The following is a 19,822-nucleotide window of genomic DNA, read 5'->3' on the forward strand; positions in this document are numbered from 1 at the left end:
AAAAGCAGAAAAAAGATACATCAACATAATTATCATCTTTACGTATTCCATGTGTTGTCATGTGTCTTCTATTTTTAGCATAGGTACCTACGTTTTCGAATGGAATAATATAGCGTTTGTGTGCTCATGGCCGTATTTAGAATTTTTGCGCCCCTGGGAATATAATTTACATTTACTAGGTTGTTCTATTTAGGGTTGCCAAATCAAAAGCTCAATTTACAGGATTAAAAAAATGCGCATATTATAGTGCTTATATATTTATGCAGTTGATTGTTCGCATCTAAATATTTTTCAGCCATTGTGTTTTGTGCATACTATGTACATTGTACCACAGACTATATATGATACTATTTTCATATAGTCTGTGATTGTACTGTTGTATAAACGACTGCTGTTTTTTCAATTTTTGTGGAAGTGGAATAAAATAATGAAAATTTTAATGAATAAAATATTTTCAAAAGTTTAATTACATTTTACAACACTACTGTTTATAAATTATAATGTAGTCTGCGCTTGGTCAAATCCTCAATATTATATTAGTAAAAACTAAAAAGCCGTAAACGGTTATGGTGCAATTATAAATAATTAGGTACCGATTAAATTACCAATAGGCAATAGCCAATAGTACATACAATGCGCACAATATGCGTTATAATACTTGCATGTCATATACTCATATGAATAAAAATACAATCATGGTCACATAATATTATTATAATATTATATAATTAACCTGTTAGTCTGTAGTTAATATTATTTTAAAAATGAATAATAAATAAATTCATAAATTGTACAATTAGAAAGATAAAATAAATTAAAAAATCTATGATTAAATTAAATTAGATTATATATATTGGTATTCACGCTTGAGTCAGCGTATTTTAATTTTAATATTTATGTACTTGTATAAATATAGCAACATGAACGCAATTTTAGGGGGGTTTGGGGGGCTAAGCCCCCTCTAATCAATCATAGCCCCCCCAAAATGATTTTATATATCTCTTTCCACCTTTATATATCTCAGGGAGCATACACACAGTACATATACCTATGCAAATTATAATAGCCCCCAAATTTAAAACTCAAATTGCGCCTATGTAATAGCAATAAACGAACTATTAATTTTTTGCTTTATTTTCACTTTTACTTACCAATGCCTGTGTCATAAATGATAAACCTTATACGGAATGTCGGATCTAAGACATTTGATTCCCGGGGCCAATAAAAATGCAGCGCTTTTGTATAGTTATAGCTACCAGGTGTCAATATAAAACAAAATGTTCAGGAAAAAAAAATTAAAATATAATATACTCACATTTTTTTTCATTTACATTTGTTTATTTTTATATTAAAAATATTTTTTATTGAAATCATTGTTTTCATATATTATATTAGGTATGTATTATACATATATAGTGTATAATATTTCAATATTTTAATTAAATATCATTAAAATAATATAAAAACTTATAGGTTATTCGGTTATATACTTATATAGGTATACTTATACGTATATAGGTATATGGTAGTACGGTACACACTAAGTTGTCTTGGTTGAAATGTCTATTTATAATTTATATACTAGGTGTCTAGGTATATAAATGTAGTATTATATTATTGTAGTCATCGATTAGTATTTAGTAGGTATTGGCGTATAGCTGATCTATTGATGAGCTTATTGTTACGCACTTCCCATTAAATACTGCCTCATTTGATTCATTGTTATTAAACTAACCCATTATAATAATATAGGCCTTGAACATTCGTTCATAACTATTATACCTATAGCTAAGCATATATAATATCTTAAAAGTGATTATCTACTAATTAAATTTTATAGACTGTTTATTTGGTGGTAATAAATTCTAATGCAAACAAATTTTGTTTTCATTCGTATATCTTTAAGCACTACAAAGTCTATCGTTGGCGTTTTATTCAAAAATTAATAATGGAAGCTTGTATACCTGAAACATTTAGAAGTGGGACAGTCTTAGTGACCGGAGGTACAGGGTTTCTCGGGAAGATCCTCGTTGAAAAAATACTCAGATCTTGCCCTATAAAAAAAATTGCAATCTTAGTGAGAAATAAAAAAGGAATTGATGCTAATCAGAGGTTAGCAGATATCTATAAACAAGCTGTAAGTAATTTATTTTTTTAAATTTTATACCATAATTTACATTTTTAGTAACGTAGTTAAACACCATTAATTAATTTCTGATATACATCATATTACCTATCTGTATATATTTGTTAGTTAACAGTTGTCTTATATACTGTATCAGAATCATAGGGTAAATACCTATTGAAGTACCTATACCTATAGTTTTTAGATTTTTGTTGAAAATATATTTATAGGTGCTATAAACTTCACAGAAATCAAGCATATATATAATATATGTTTTAATAAACCTTCACCATAAACAAATGAATAAAGACAAAAATACTCAGTATACCTTAATATCCCCAAAAAATAGAACAGATGAATAATAGAAAATATTGAGTTTTTATTTTTTGATAAATTTTTTAATCGATTGATTGATGTCTCTAATACCTATTATTGAAGGGTCTAAGTTTCGTGTATATCTACAAGAGCCACAAGATTAATTTCAAATTAAGTGAGTAAATGATCTAATACAGAAATCGATGTCTCTTCCATCTTACATTAAATAAAAACAAAATTCAGAATATATCATAATAATAACATATTATTATTCATTAGTCTAACTTAAGTTACTATATTACCTTGCTATTTTATTATTATGTTAAATTCTTTTCTTATTATTTTTTAATTTTTAATTTTTTATTATTCTCTCTATTTACCATCTATATAAAATGTCTAATTTTTACTTTACAATTTATATCATATTATGTGATATTTTATTATCAAAATGGCGTTTGGTCATTGATTTATACAAACGAATAAATACATAAACTAATAAAATAATATACTTTATGTATCTACTCAATTGTTATTATAATGAATTTAATAATTACGATATGTTTTTAATCAAAAAGGAGCCAATAAGTATCTGTATAAATTTATACAAAAAGTAAAAATCAATCGGTGCATGTTTAACATTTTTAAATATTGTAAAAAAAAATCTATAGTTAATTTAGTTTCTTAAAGTTTTATTTGTTAATACATGTATTACTATAATATATTATGTTAAACTTAAATGTATCTGCCGTGTAGGAAATCTAAATAATAACAAAAATTATAGTTTACAACTTTTAAATCTTATATTTTTAATGAAGGCACTTACGACAGCTGCAATTATTTAAAAGATCATTAGTGAATAATTGTCATAATTTATTATCATATTATATACATATATATTCATTAATATATTATTAATTGTCAGTTAATTATTGTGCAATGGTTAATCATTTCTTTATTCGAGTATTAATTTTCTAAATTTAGAGCTATCAACTATAATTGCTAATTCGATTTAATGTAGTAGTGTTAAAAACTATTATAATGTACAATTATTTAAATTATATATAGTATATTATACAGTGTATGTATTTTATTATGAGTTCATAATTGAAATATTTTTTTTCTAAGGTATTTGATCGACTCAGAAGTGAAAAACCAGATTTTACGGACTTTATCAAAATCATTGAGGGTAATCTAGAAGATTCATCAATGGGTTTGGTGACAGCTAATCGCGATTGGATAGTTGAAAATGTTAACTTTGTTTTTCATTGTGCGGCTACAATTAAATTTAACGAAACTCTCGAATCAGCATCAAAAATAAACATACTAGGAACTGAAAAACTTCTGTCTTTAGCAACGCAAATGAAGAACCTTAAGGTAATATAATAATAAATATTGATAAGTTGTCTATTGATATTAATTCAAAACTTAAATTATGTTGCATTTTATTAATTAGATTATTTGGTAGATAATAGCATGAATATTTATTTCAAGTCTTTAAAACTGAAGAAATATCAAAGTTTTATTAATCTTAATTTTACATTATAAAATATTTTTTTAATTTTAAAAACATATCTCATGTTATGATTTTTTGTATTGTGGATATTAAATAATGTTAGCTCACTTTTGGTGAATTTTAACGTTTTTAATATAAAACATATAAAACTTCGTAAATTAAAAATTAAGAAGCAACAACACAGAATTTTGGAATTTAAAATTCTGGGTCTTAATATTTCGGAATGTAGAACATTGGATTATAACAATTTTCTAAGTAAATTTTATATCCTAGATTTGTATGGACCGAGTTTTACGTTTCAGCATTTTATGTTCTGGAGTATTATAATTTCTGGATTTTTATCATTTTGTACAATTTTTGCTTACCAACTCGATGCGAGGGACAAACGGCTAAACGGGTGTAAATTTGACCGCTGCCGAAGAGAACTGATACTTGAGATATATTGTGTATTGATAATTGATTGTATATTACATATATGAACGTGATATTATATTAATCAAATTAATATTTTATATAATTTAAAATTAATTTACTATAGTTTTAGATGTAAAAACACTCAAATCAAATAATAAAATTATATATTTAAGTTTTTGTTTTTTTAAGTATATATTTTGTATTTTTAGTGATAATATTGATTATAATTACTAGTAAATACTAGTGATACATAACTGCATATTTTAACTCATAAGCCATATTATGTTCAGATTCAGAAAACAATGCTACGTTTCTAATTTGTTTACTATACTCTATAATAATTAATAATGGTGTACTATATTCGTGTATTAAATGTGAACGTATAATTTTCGGTGTTTCCGAATTGCGTTCGAATATCATTATTTAGTATGAATTGCGTGCCGCGGTTTTTTTTAAATTTATCAATTTTTAGTGCATATTTTTGTTATAAGGCTAAAAAAATTATAAATGAACAAATAATAAATTTTGTGTTAATACATTAAAATAATATAAACAATTGTTAAACAACTTTTCAAAACTTTTCAGAGTATAATAGATTAAAAAAATTATAAATATACAAATAGTGTGTAAACTGGCAAATTTTTGTATGACAAAATTTCTACGAACTCCAAACGAATTATAACTTGATCATTATACTGACGCATAATTTCATGAATATAATTTTCTTTTTCCACTGTCACCCGTCGTTTTTGTGTTTGATTTGAGCTACGAATTTTGATGTAAACGTCAGTTTGTACATTTTTTAAAACTTCTAAAAATTGAAAAATATTTGGATACGAAGAGTAGAACATACTATTGAGTTTCGAATGAAACGATTCACAAGCATTAGTAGTACGCATTAAACTGTTAGAAAACTCCGCCCATATTGATGGTAGAAATTTACTGCTTTGTAAAATGTAATTTTTTTCAAAAAAGTCACAAAAAGCATTTAATTGCTGATTATTTGGTTTTATAGTCATGAGATCTTCAAAAAAATATTCTTGAACTTCCTCAGGTTTTAAAAAGGAGGATCCAAAGCATACTTTAAAAAATTTTCCAATTTCTGATTTCTTTTCAAGTTCTTACTTGGGCCAAGTGATAGGATTTTTCTCCACATAGCTCAAGTGAAAGCGACAGCCTTAACGAACTACTTCGGGAAAAATCTCTGAAATTGCCAAGTGAATAGCTTGTTCGAAATCAGCTTAAATTATACGTGGTGTAAAAGTCAAATTTAATTCACCAATTTTATCTAACAAATCAGAAAATGCATCTCTATATATTTTTGTAGTTTTGCCTGTTAATAAAAAAAATACTATAATTTGAATTTTTAGCTCCATGGATAATAAATAATTGATAAAATGGTTTAGGACAACTTTTAAACGTACCATTACCTAATATATAAAATGGCACATTCAGTTAAATATTTCAAATTAGTTTGTGTTGAAAAAGCTATTATATTTTTTCTGAATTATTAATTAACAAAAATAATTCATCTCGATCTGTTTTGATTTCACCTAAATTTGTTAGAGCCAAATGTAGTTCATCTAAATTTGTAGGCAACTTTGGAATCATACTTGAACGTGCATAATGAATATTTTTTCTTTTACGCATCGTGTCTGTAGTAGTTAGACTACTTATATCTCCTTCGCGTAATTCTCGGTGTAAAATCTTACATGGCTTTTCAAACGGATCCTCTAAAGCTTTATGTTTTAATTTATTACTTACTTTTTGTCGAGTTAAAATATTGACATCGTCTTTTGGTGGTCGTGATTATACACACTAAAAATAATTTCGCTATTTTCAGTTAATTTAAAAAATGATTTACACATACGTTTTGTGCATGCCCATCTTTGAATATTATTATTTAAATATTTGTTAAAATAAAATTTATAGCCATCAATTAAATATAGTTTTTTATTTTTTTCGCTAAACAACACTAATTTCCATTTTTTTTTTGTCGTTAGATTTTGTGGGTCTGATTGCTAACTATTAACTGATTGTCGAAAATTACAAATTGTATATATATTGTTACATAGTACATACTTATCAAATTATGATCATTTATAATCGTTATTCACTAATCTAATCTGATTCCTCGGAGAAAATCCATATTACTATCGAACTAAATATTACTATATTAAATTTACTACAGTATAAACTCAAATGATCGGCGAAAACCGGTCGTCTATTCAAACTTGTACGCGTGCAATTCGAATCTGTCACGAAAAATACGTGCATGCAATTCGAACCTGTTCCGAAAAATACGCGCACGCGATTCGGTTGTCAACCAACATCGCTTTTTTTTTGGCACGCAATCAGATGCAGCCATTATTTTAATAATATTTATGACATATGAATGTAATTTTATAGGGGTTTGTGCATGTGTCGACCGCTTATTCGCATTGTCCCAGGGGTGAAATCAAAGAAAAATACTATCCTGTTCCAATTACGACCAAGGTGCTAAAAAATATGTTTAGTCTCAATAATTCTACACCAAGGTAAAAAATTTTTTATACAAATAAAGATAATATTTACAAATAATTATAGTTTTTTTTCTGGGATAACGTTTTTTTGTAAGAGGAAAACTACACTAAAAATTTAGTTTATAATGCATTTGCTTTATTGTATTTAAAATTATAATAAAAATATTTTTGAAGTTATTAGTACAGTTATAGCAGTATTAATATACTTATTGTAGTATGAATATAAAATCATTCAAATGTATTAAAAATGCATAGCCTTGCTGATGGTGGTTTACCTATTATATTATGTTGTTAAAATCCGAAAATCATTTTTCATACATTTTTTGTTGTTGTGAAATTTACTTTTTTATGAAAGAAATAAGGACCATACAGAATATAACGATATTTGTTTATTTATTAAAAATGTATGTGCAAAGTGTATCTATCTAATCTATTTTTCTATATGTGCTAACAAAGAACTTATTTAAAACATTAACTTATATATGTGATTTTTAGAATTTTAGAAGATTGGCCCAATACGTATTGTTTTACAAAAGCAATTGCAGAAAATTTGGTGTTAATAAATGGTATTCATTTACCGATTTCAGTATTTCGTCCATCAATTAGTAAGTTCATTATATTTATTTTATTCGTTTAGTTTAAAATCATATACTTAAAACAACAAATAGGCTGAATTTGTTACACTATATATTTTGCACCTTTGTATGGGGGATGGGGATAGTCTTATATACTATGTATTGGTTTTATTTAACATCCTTATAAATTATTTTATACATATTATTTATTTTTTTAATTGGACATAGTAATGATTTTCTATATTAAAATATTTGGAGTCATAATGATGTTATTTCACCTCTTATACAAAAATTGTATGATTCAACATATCTGTTGAAGAGTTAGTGGCAGTAAAACATTAATACATTTCTTGATTATTATGATAGTATTATGTATATAATAAATATATATATATATCCAATGCTCGAATTGGGAAAAATTAAGTAGAGGAGCTCAATCCAACGATTTAAAAACTGCGTTCCAAGTGTACAATTACTTAACATAGACCCACGGGAGCCGCCGCCTTCAACACGCCTCCCTTACCAACCTACTCATATTTTAAATACCACTTTTCAGCTACACAGATAATTAAATTCCAATCATAATACATTTTGATAGAAATACCTACGTCCCATATGTTACAGTAGAAAATAAACAAATAATAATAATCAACATACATAATTTATTCAATATACTAAAAGATAACAAAGTTAATAAGTATATCTTTTTTATATTTAAAAATCGTAAAATTCGTTATATAATTGACGTAAATTGAAATTCTTATTTTAATAACAATTATTTTGGACATAAGTTTATGTCGTCCGTTCCAGTGAAAAAATAATAACGAAAAAAAAATAGCACAGAAGCTCGCTTTTTTCCTGCACCCCCCATTTCGAGTACTGTATATATCGTTATAGAGATACAAAATATAATACAAATAGTGTATATTAAGTTAGTTCCTTTATTTTTTTAGGAAGGTAATTTTTAGAATTTATTAAAACGACTTTTCTTTAAAATAAATAAAAAAATAATTAAACTTCTTATGAATGAAATACAATAAAATATTATTATATGCTCATCATTTTTTTTAGTCGGATGTACAAAATCGGAACCTGATCCCGGTTGGTTGGAAAATATGAACGGACCGTCTGCCATAGTCGCCGGTGTTATGACTGGATTCTTAAGGACCATTCCGATTGTCAAAAACAAAGTTACGGACATAGTACCGGCGGATTACACCGTAAACGCATTAATTAGTGTCATGTGGGACACGGTGAATAGGTATATATTATTGTAATGCGTATTCGCTGTATTCAAATGCTCATAATCATACGGCCGTGTGTAAAACTATAAATTCGTAACGCCATTGTAAATGTTTGATACTGATGATAATTTTCAAATTTTAGATATCAAAATACAAATCTGATAAATCAGGAACCAAAAATATATAATTACGTTTCTAGTGTCGAGAGTCCTTTGCTATGGGGCAGATATATAGAAGAAATGAATGGTCATTATCATGAAGCTCCGCCTCTACAGTCAATATGGTATATGTTTTGTATTTTTTATTCCAATTTATGGGTTGGAAAAATGTTGAGATTCCTATTCCACCGGATACCAGCTACGTTGATTGATTTTTTGCTAATCGTATGCGGTAAAAGTCCTAAGTAAGTGTTGTAAACTAATAATAATATTATAGATATTAGATTTTATTTTGTACCAAATAACACCATGTTGTCTGATGCTATTTTGGGTAGAGATCTTCTGTCCAAACCTGGATTTAAAATTGAGTTTGTGAACGATAAAGTTAATATTATTAACACGTTGAGTGCCTTGTAAATTTAGTGCGCATTGCCCGAGTAACCGCGCCTAATCGGTCCTGCAATGACATCGGTCGTCTGCGTGTTGACGTCGTTCTCCAGTGCAATGTGGTGGTTTTTTCGCTACTTATATACTTGTTATTATTATTTAGTATCTGAATGATTAATATCCAATAATAAAATGTACAAATATCTTATACCTGTAGTAATGAATAATAGATTTACGAATAATACGAAATAATATTATTATAGAGGTTCTTTTATTATTTTCGTAATAGTACTTATAGTAGCCCCATTGTAATAGTTAAAAAAAATCAGGAGATTAAAGATTGTGTATAGACTATAGAACTTAATAAAATAACAGTTAGAGATAATTTCCCGACACCCCTGATAGACGATCAGTTTAACAGGTTACGCGAAAAGAAAATATTCACTTAATTAGATTAAAAGAATGGATTTCATCATGTCCGTATGTGTGAAAAATCCATCCGTATACGTCTTTCGTAACACTATTAGGGCAATAGAATACGTAAAAATGCCGTTTGGGTCAACTAACTCACCGAGAGTATTTAGTCGGTTTATTCAATTTGTTTTTCATGAGTTAATCCGCCGAGGTGACCTATTAGTATATTTAGATGATATGATGATGGCAACTCAAAATTATATCGAACATTACGCAATATTAAAAGAAGTTTTCCGCTTGGCGGCGAAACACAATTTACAATTCCGATTAGATAAATGTTGTTTTGGTTTCAAAGAGGTCGAGTACTCGGGTATTTGGTAAATGAAAATGGCGTACGTCCCAGTTTAAAGCATGTCGAAACAATGCTTACCTATCCTGTCCCGAAAAACCAAAAACAGGTTTTACAATTTTTAGGACTGTCTAGCTATTTTCGTCGTTTTATTTCAAATTTTCAACGGTTGCTAACCACTAAACCAGTTTATGATCTGGTAAAAAAAAATACACATTTTATGTTCGGAAATAACGAACAAAACGTTTTTAAATTTTTTTGTACGACGCTAACCGAGTCACTGGTGTTAGCTATATATTCACCCGACGCAGATACGGAGTTACATTGTGATGCGAGCTCGTCAGGATTCGACGCAATATTATTACAGAAACAGAAAGATAATGTATTAAAGCCCATATTCTATTTTAGTCAACGCACGTCTCCAAGCGAGTCCAAATTTCATAGTTTCGAATTAGAATGCCTTGCCGTAGTATACGCTATTAAACGTTTCCATGTTTATTTAGCCGATATAACATTTAAGGTCATGACCGATTGCGATAGTTTATTGCGATAGACTCACTTTAAGTAAGCAGGAAATAAACCCGCAAAATTCTAGATGGGCGCTATTTTTACAGAATTATGATTTTAATATATTTCATCGCCCGAAAAAAAATATGCAACATGTAGATGCATTTAGTAGGTGTCATGCTATTTTGATTCTAGAGTCTAATACGTTTGAACAGGTGCTCGCCCTTAGACAAAATACAGATGATGACATTATTAAAATTCGGGACAAATTATTAATGAAAAATAGTAAATTATTCGAGTTACGTAATGGGTTGGTATATCGGAAGGAAAATAAAAATGTTAGATTTTATGTACCAAAGTGTATACGGAATCGAACGTTATACGAACGTGTCACGATGATATGGCACATGTATAGGATTGTTAAAAGTTATCGAGAACATTTCGCGTATATATTGGTTTCCAGATATGAAAACAAAAGTACGCAACTATATTAATAACTGTTTAAAATGCATTGAATTCACGGTTCCTAGTGGGAAAAAAGATGGTTTCCTCAACAGTATTCCTAAAGGAAATAAACCTTTTCTGACGATACACATAGATCACCTAGGTCCCCTGAAAAAACCGGAAAATAAAAATAAATGTATTTTTGTCGTGATCGACGCTTTTACAAAATTTGTTAAATTATACCCCTGTCGTAGTACGAAAACAGAAGAGGTCGTAAGGCACTTGCGTAATTATTTTCAAACTTATTCTAAACCGCGACAAATTATTAGTGATCGTGGTACGAACGTCTTTTACATCGGTAGCATTTAAACAATTTTTGGAGGACGCGTCTATAGGTTTAACGTTAGTCGCTGCAGGAACATCTAGGGCTAACGGTCAAGTTGAAATTGTTAATAAGTCTGTGGTACCCATGTTGGCTAAATTGTCTGAGTCTACGAATAAGTGGGACCGAGTGCTGAACAAAGTGGAATTTGCAATAAATAATACGGTACATAGGTCGACCGATCAAAGCCCGAGCGTATTATTATTTGGAATTAACCAAAGTGGCATGGTAAACGATGAGATACGGCTAATGTCAGAAAAAGAAATAAATACGAGTGCTGTAAACCTAGACGAAGTGAGAACAATAGCCGCCGAACGTATAGATAAGGCACAAGAGGTTAACGCAGCTCAGTACAATTCAAAACAAAGACGCCGAAAATTTATAAAATTGATGATTATGTAATGATCCACTAACGTAGACGTGACTGTAGGACATAACAAGAAATTAATTCCCAAGTTCCGAGGTCCATACGTAGTACGTGTAGTTTTAGATCATGACAGATACGTTATTGGTGATATAGATGGGTTTCAGGTAACACAACGCCCGTTTGAAACTATTGTCGGTCCCGATAAAATGAAAATGTGGATTAAGGTCTAATTTTTTTTCTCTTTGTCTATTTTATAAGAAAAAAAAATAATATAATATACATACTTAATTGTTGTTACATAAAGGATGCACAGGTAACACGTTTTCTTTCACCGTTTCAACTATTATTATTATTTTATTTTGTATTATATTTTATTTTATTGTATTAATATTTTATATTAAATTACTTATATGTTTTATTGGATATTGTCATAATTACTACAAATCTTGTTCAAGACGAACAAAATGTCAGGATTTGCCGAACTGTAGTGATTTCGAATATTATTATTATTATTATGTTTTTTTTATTATTCTGTATTATTGCCGTGGTCTGTACGACGCACGGCGACTTTTTATATAATTCGATATTTTTATTATTTTATTTTGTGAACGTTGTCGGCGTGCGTCGGCCGACGATTCGGATCGACCACGACGAGAAATAACAATAGAGATCGATTAATAATTATATATTTTTAGTATGTCTTATGTCTATCAGTAGTCTATCTGCAGTCTGCACCCATTCGCCGAGTTGGGCCGGGCACGCAGAATGATTTTAAATATAGATTATTATTATTTTTATTTTATTGTTTAATTCTTTTAAACATTCTGACAATAAATGAAGGTGACCACTCTCCCATCAGTATTATATAAGGCAATTTAATATAGAAATTACAATTTTAAAAGAAATCGGAATATGAGCTTAATTAAAAAAAATAATTTAACAATTATTAATAATTTAAACGTATTTTTATGTCTTTTTATAGAATGTTGAAAATGTATGTAAAAACGGAATGCATGATAGATTTACTTTATGAGTTTACTACGAGACAGTGGAAATTCGATAATAGTAACACCAGAGAACTGTGGTCATTATTAAGTCAAGACGACCGTAACACATTTTGGTACAGCTTGGAAGAATTTGATTGGGCGTCCTATGTAAAAATGTATTTCTATGGTATCAGAAAACACGTGTTACATGAAGAATTGAGTAACGTGGCTAGAGCTACAGTAAAAAATCGAAAGTATGATATTTTGCTTGAATTCAATTTTTCTTCAATCATGATATATTTATTCGTTTTTTATGTATTGTTTTTAGATTATTTTGGTTGCATCAGTTATGTATTTATGTAATTATTTATGTTATTTTTCAAGTATGTTGGATGTTGGTATCGTATTCATATTGATTGACAAAATGTGTTGGTACAGAATATTTCAGTGGTTATAATATTATGTTGTCAATTTTAATAAATAAAATTCAATTTATTATTTATATGTACTAGTTATTGAGTATAATATTAATATATTCAATATGTCTATTAGATATTTAATTGTTCGATCCATATGGACTATAATATGGCTATATAATTGATAATAATACCTCATTTAATTAAATAAATCTGTTATAATAACGTCTAATGGACCAGGAACAATTGACGAAATTTGAAAAAAAGATATTTCTGAATAAAAAAATAAGAAAAAAGTTTAATATAATAATATTAAAATATATATATATGTATATCACAAAATGTGGACTTTTAATTAAGTATATATTATTAAAAAGTAAAGTGTATTTTCATTACATAATGTATAAAAACTTCTATTATCGTTGTTTGAAAGTTGTTTTTTTTTATACAAATTGTTTTAAACATTTGTTTCTACTTTTTCAGTTAGTTTTTATTTTATATGTCAAAATAAGGCAAAATATATATTGTTCTTTTGCCATTAATTTTTGATAATATTCTCTGTTGTCATTATAGATAAACTACAAATTCATCTAAATTTACCAACAAAAAAAACGTCATTAGTCATTATATTCACATGATCATTATTGTAAGAAGTAAGAACGTCATTACACATAATAACCGAAAAATATTATATTATAATATAAAACATGTCATTATAAATGGTTTTTACTACCAAATTTTTTACGATCTAATGATAGATTAACAAAATGATTATATGTTGTCGACATGTTTTAGAAAACAACTTGGCTCATAAGAGTTTTTCAATTCGAATAATATGATTTGGACTAAAATTCTTAATTACATCGTATCATTGGGGTACAATAATTGTACAAATATTCTTTAATAACTTATAATATACATACGTGTATAGTGTATATTCAAATAAATAACGGAAATATTAAAACGTTTGGTGTATCGGATGTTTCTATTTGTGATTATTATTTGTCGCAATCCGATAAATTAAAACATGTAGGTATATACTATATTATTTTATTATGTAGGTAGTAGGTACTTGCGACATACCGTGTGCGCCGTCCGTGCGGGTCCGAGGCCAGCGAATGAGCATATAATTAAAATAATTTAAGCAGATTTATGTATCATGATGTAGTGACGTATGCAGAAATATCAGCTTTTATTATTGTAAATATTAATTATAATAACAAGAGATGTTGCGTACCTATTCACGAAATCACGAAGGTACTACATCTCAATATTATAATAGTGTAATCGATCGATGGCTTTTGATCTCAAATATAATACTTATATATTATTACTAAGACAAATAGATATTATAAATTTTCAGTATTTAAATGTATTTAATTTTATCTATTTAAATTTAAAACGTCATCGTACAATTTCGTATAACGCAATAGTACGAAATCTTAATTTTGTACAATTTGTGCGATAACGGAAACCACAACTGAAATACTATCATCAATATTTTTGGCTTTTAATTTTGAATAAAAACGCGTCGAAGTAAAATTTAAACTATTGGATGTAGTCTAAGGTTTTCGTAAAAATTTCCTATATAGGTACAGTGGTACAGAACTCTATAAAAGTCATGGTTTGTAATTTGAAGTTCAAATAATAGCGTTGTGCAATATCGTGCGATAGTAATAAATAACGATATAATAATGTTATGTCAGTGTTTAGCTTAAATCGTGATGAGCCACAACGTACGACACACCAAGTTTTTGGCCTTTCATATAAGTGCAAAACGATATCATAATCAGGAATAACTTAGACGTCGGTAGGTTAGCACTCACGACGCTGTAAAATCGTCAACACATACTCCAACGACAAATTATATATGTTAATTTTTTTTCGGGCGAAATCGGATTAGGTGTATACAGCTAGTTATAAAGTCGATAAAGCAATGCGATAGGTTTTGATGAGCAATTATTATGGTCAGTTAAAGCAGGATACGCATCATGGAAAGATTGAATGTATCTATATTCTGTTGTAAAATTACGTTACATATTATAATATACGGACGAAAAACGTATAAATGCAACAATAAAGTAATAATATACTACTATGCTAGGTCTGATTATTTTGTAATTTCAATTTTTATAGCCAAGTGTTAAAAATTGAATGCAAGGTCCTCCATTTACAAATTAAAAAATATCAAAAATACATAGTCACGATATATTTTTTACAATCATTTCAATGTTTTAGTTTTTACAAAATTCATCGAAATTATGAACATTTGCAAATTGCTTTGCTGTTGAAAATGTATAAAATGTACAATTTTTATAGAAAAATTCTCCATGGATAGTAAGTTCATACTGAAATCAAAAAATCTATATTTATAGACATTTTAAATTAAAATTTGATCAAAATTACACATTTAAACTATGGATGAGCATAATTTTGTTAAAATTCAAAAAAACATTATTTGCAGAAACTTATAAATTTATTATTTTATTTTATACACACAATAAAATGTTTAAAATCAGTAAAATCCCGTTACAACGAACTCTAGGGGACCAAATTATTTTTAACGAAAATTCGAATAAGCTTTTTATAAGCCCTGCTTTTCGGCAGGGGACTTCTATGACTTTCGTTATAACGGGATTTTTCGTTGTATTGGTATTCGTTGTAACGGGAATTTACTGTACTACGTTTTCGAAAAAAATTAATTCTACCTTCTGTATTACTGTACTAGTAATAGTAAAATAAATTACATTATAATAATTAATTTAAAAGAACATATTATATATTACATGGAAAAAAACTTAGTGATATAGGTTGACAGACCATTTCCGCTCAGAATCGTTACAATGATTGAATAATATATTATCTAAACAAATACCTTAATGATAAATATATTGAATTCAAATTTATCACACCCATCGCAGTGACCCATTCGACACCTAATGTACAGCAGAGCGGTGCAGCTCACTTACCATATTTTTTTATATAGGATTAAATTATGCTATATGTCACGTAATGTAATAGCTCTTGTACTAATTTAACCTAGAAAGATCATTTATGTAAAAGGGTCGGGATAAGTTGAAGTCGCTTATGAAATCTCGCGTTTATTAAAGAAGTGTGCTTCTTTATCAAGAGTTTTTGTATTAAAATCGTGTTGAGTTACAAGTTGTACAGCCTTGTAAGTTGTAGGTTTATAAGGGATCATTGCCTCATTGGAGAGTTTTCAGTGCTTTATTTTGAAACGCTGGGTTTTTATTTTGCATTAGATTTTTAAACCATGACTCAAAGCTGTACTTCATGCGTCAAAATTAGCTTATTGCTTATCGCTTATGCCGCTTATGGAAAGTTTCATAAATTAAGCAAAAAAAAAAACTAAATAATTATTAAACATAATTTTTTTTACAGACATTTCAACTTAAAATTCGAACAAAAAAAGATACCTATCTACTTTAAATTCGAATTTAAACTACTAAGTTAAATTAAAATGTCAAGTTGGTCCACACGGACCGTCCTTACCATTGCCACAGCCAGTCCATGTCAGTTTTTAGTTTACTGCAGGTCAGTCCCTATTTTTGCGCAGTAACAAATGACAAATAATAAAAAATAAGTTTTATATTTATTAGTTACAACCTTTAAAAGATGTTTGTCTAGGTATGCAAAAAAAGAAACGGTTAAGTGTGTATAGTAGACAAATTTACAAAAAATAGGGACTGCAGTTCAGATCAGAGTAAAGTGGTCTAATCACAGTTTTGTTAACTTTGTGAGTATGCGAATCAAAATTTTATTGTCAGTATTGTATCTCGTTCTGAAATTTTTTTTTGAGATTGGTATACTACATTTATACATTTACATTTACATTTACTAATTAATTAGGTAGTATATTTTTTAGAAATAATATAAACAAATTAAATCTCTTAGCTGTATATATAAAACATATGACTATATTATATTAATTTATATATTTTTTTGTGTGGTTATAGATAAAAAGTACGACAAATCCCACGAACATGACCAAATTACGCCACTGTTTCTTGTGTCACACTAATATCTATTGTTATTCCAGTCCAGTTTGCTCACTTTAGCCAGGTGATTTATTTGTTGGCCTTGTGAATCATTATTTTTGTAGGGGTTTTGTGAAGCGTGGTTGTGAATTATACGACAAAAAATATTATCACACAGGTCGTACCCTAGCTGTTGTTTTATCGTTATACCTATGCTTTTTTATTATACGATAACGTTTTTGGCGAACAGCCTACCCGTGTAGTGCTTGTCAAAGTAAACGTTGACAGGTCGTTAATTAATATCATTGTATACACTTATTGAGTTATCAATATTATTATAATTATTATTATTTTGGTATCAATCGCTGAACAGATTTTCATAGTAATCATTTATTTAGTTAGTCAACTAATAATATTACGTCGCCTTGGCAGACACTACTGCGCACTAGGCTATCAATAGAACGTCGTTTCTCCACGAATTGTGTCTGTGTAACATGGTAAATGTAACCGCAGTTTATTTAGACAATAGTTCAAAGAAAAATTTACATATTATTGAATTTATAGAATTAACATGAGTATTTGACCATGACTGGCAAATCTATAGAAAACTTTAATAAAGTGGGAGTCGGAAGTTCGAAGGACAATTTAAAAAAGTGGGGTGTCCTGCAGGAAGATACAAAATATGACTGCGGGGACAAACAAACAATGCGTCACCTATTGAAATGCTCAAACTGTCCTATAATATGTACTGCTACAGATCTTATAATAGTGACAAAAAATGGAGCCAAAGTGACCAAATGGTAAGTACTGAGAACAGTGGGAACAGGGAAATGGGTTATTACTTTATTAGTTTATTACCCATTAGTCAAAAAATTAACATTGTATGGCATTATATAATATCTAGTCCTTCTTAATAAACAAATGACTTGTAATTTATTCATAAATTATTTATTATATATTTTTATTTTACCTTACTCTGTTACCTTGTGATAATATCGAATTTATACTTTGAAACATAATTATATCTATTGACTATCATGTTATTATCAGTGGTCAAAATGGCTCAAAATAAGTGAAGGGATGACTAACAATTTAGATTTCTTCATTTCAATGTTATGATTTCATCATAACATTCTTCACACTTTATTGTTTAATATATTTTGTTTTTATAAATTTAGCAATTGATCGACTCATACGTCATGATATACCATACTCATTCACTTATCAGTTATTAACTAAACATTGTTAGAAATTAAGTTTAAATATTTTAGCATAAAGCTATGTCCCTACTAATTATCAAATTTCGTTATTGTTCTGTGATATTTTATTTTATTTTTATTTGTAAAAACCTATATTTCTACATTTTAAACGGCAATCAGCTTAAGTTAGAATTTATTAATTAATTATATTACATTATTGACTCTAAACAAGGCTATAGATAAATAAATAATATGCTTGCGAAGCGGTCTATACAACACAATAAACCGAGCTGAAATGTTATAAAACAATTATTTTCACCGTAAAATTAAAAAAGTTCTCTTAGATAAAAATATAATCCCAGTACAATACTATAATTTAAATTTTAAATGAAATAATTTTAAAAATATAAAAAGGTTAATAATATGTACTTTATTTAAAAAACAAATATTAGATCTTAGGAGAGATGTGTTATTCTAGACAAAATAATAAGAGGCATGAAAAATGTAAGTTTAAAAAAGTAGAGGAAGTCATCCTTCCGTACCCCCCCCCCCCACTTCAAGCACATAACTTATTATGTTAATGTTTATGTCTTTATGACTACTAAACTTATATAGTTATAAGTCATAATGCGGTTGTTTGTAACGTGACCATAATTTTTTTTACTTAAAGCGGGACACCTTTAAATTTTAATAGGAAAATCATAATATTTTTTGTATAAAATGACATTAGAAATATACAAAGTAAAAAACAGTGCATTTTTATTAGAAAAAAACATTAATTTTTATATAAAAATGACAAAACAAAAACACAGACAAATATTATAATAGATTAAATTATTCAACTGGTTATTTTTATTTTTTAGATCCGCAAATCCGAAACAATGACTTCAATTAGGTACTTATTTTTGTATAATTGTTATCAATGGACTATAGACTTTGGCCTATGAGGGTTCACAGGTATAATAAAAATGTATTCGTATGTCAGAGTACAGTATACTTACCAACATAATGTTTTCGGTTGTGACTTTTTTTCAAAGCAGCACATTTTTGGGTTCTTTGGGGACAGCTGGTCACAAACTCGAAAGCGGGACGTATGGTCACGTTAGTCGTTTGACACAAATAAATAAAGTAACTATATGGTCTATACGTTACGCTACGTAACATACTGACATAGGTATAACCTATCGTGTGTCTGATCACTAAAAAGTTTCAACATAATATCTTGTTTACATCACACGCAGATGAGTCGTTAAACCGAATAGTTTCGAGTTCGGCTCTCAAGTTCAAGAGCATAATATTTGTTTGTTGTGACGCGCGAATAACACATGCGGCTAGTTTGTAGTTATAGTTTGCTACTTTATCCATTTATAATTTTACACTTAACCCGATTAGGAGACGAGTCTTTAAAGTTCTTAGCATTTGGACCGAATTTGTATAGCCTCTGGATAGAACCATTAATAAATGAATAGTTATAGTAGTTGGGTATAATCACATAAATGAAACTCGA

At 28.2% G+C, this 19,822-nt stretch overlaps 1 protein-coding gene across 1 annotated transcript; it reads left to right on the plus strand.

The window, feature by feature from the left end:
* Positions 1–1,592: 1,592 nt before the first annotated feature.
* Positions 1,593–13,306, plus strand: LOC132928590 (fatty acyl-CoA reductase wat-like). The gene is made up of 8 exons (XM_060993378.1): positions 1,593–2,137; positions 3,566–3,814; positions 6,777–6,904; positions 7,385–7,494; positions 8,536–8,725; positions 8,851–9,111; positions 12,699–12,956; positions 13,031–13,306. Exons 1-8 carry the CDS (start codon positions 1,949–1,951, stop codon positions 13,116–13,118), a joined length of 1,473 nt encoding a protein of 490 aa, XP_060849361.1. The 5' UTR covers positions 1,593–1,948; the 3' UTR covers positions 13,119–13,306.
* The last annotated feature ends 6,516 nt before the right edge of the window (positions 13,307–19,822 follow it).

The sequence above is a fragment of the Rhopalosiphum padi genome, chromosome 4 (genome assembly GCF_020882245.1).
Source record: "Rhopalosiphum padi isolate XX-2018 chromosome 4, ASM2088224v1, whole genome shotgun sequence".
Lineage (NCBI taxonomy): Eukaryota > Metazoa > Arthropoda > Insecta > Hemiptera > Aphididae > Rhopalosiphum > Rhopalosiphum padi.

Coding starts and splice junctions, on each gene's coding strand:
- LOC132928590 (XM_060993378.1), top strand. CDS start 1,949: ATGGAAGCTTGTATACCTGAAACATTTAGAAGTGGGACAGTCTTAGTG. Junction 2,138..3,565: donor CAGATATCTATAAACAAGCT/GTAAGTAATTTA, acceptor TTTTTTTCTAAG/GTATTTGATCGACTCAGAAG. Junction 12,957..13,030: donor GCTACAGTAAAAAATCGAAA/GTATGATATTTT, acceptor TATTGTTTTTAG/ATTATTTTGGTTGCATCAGT.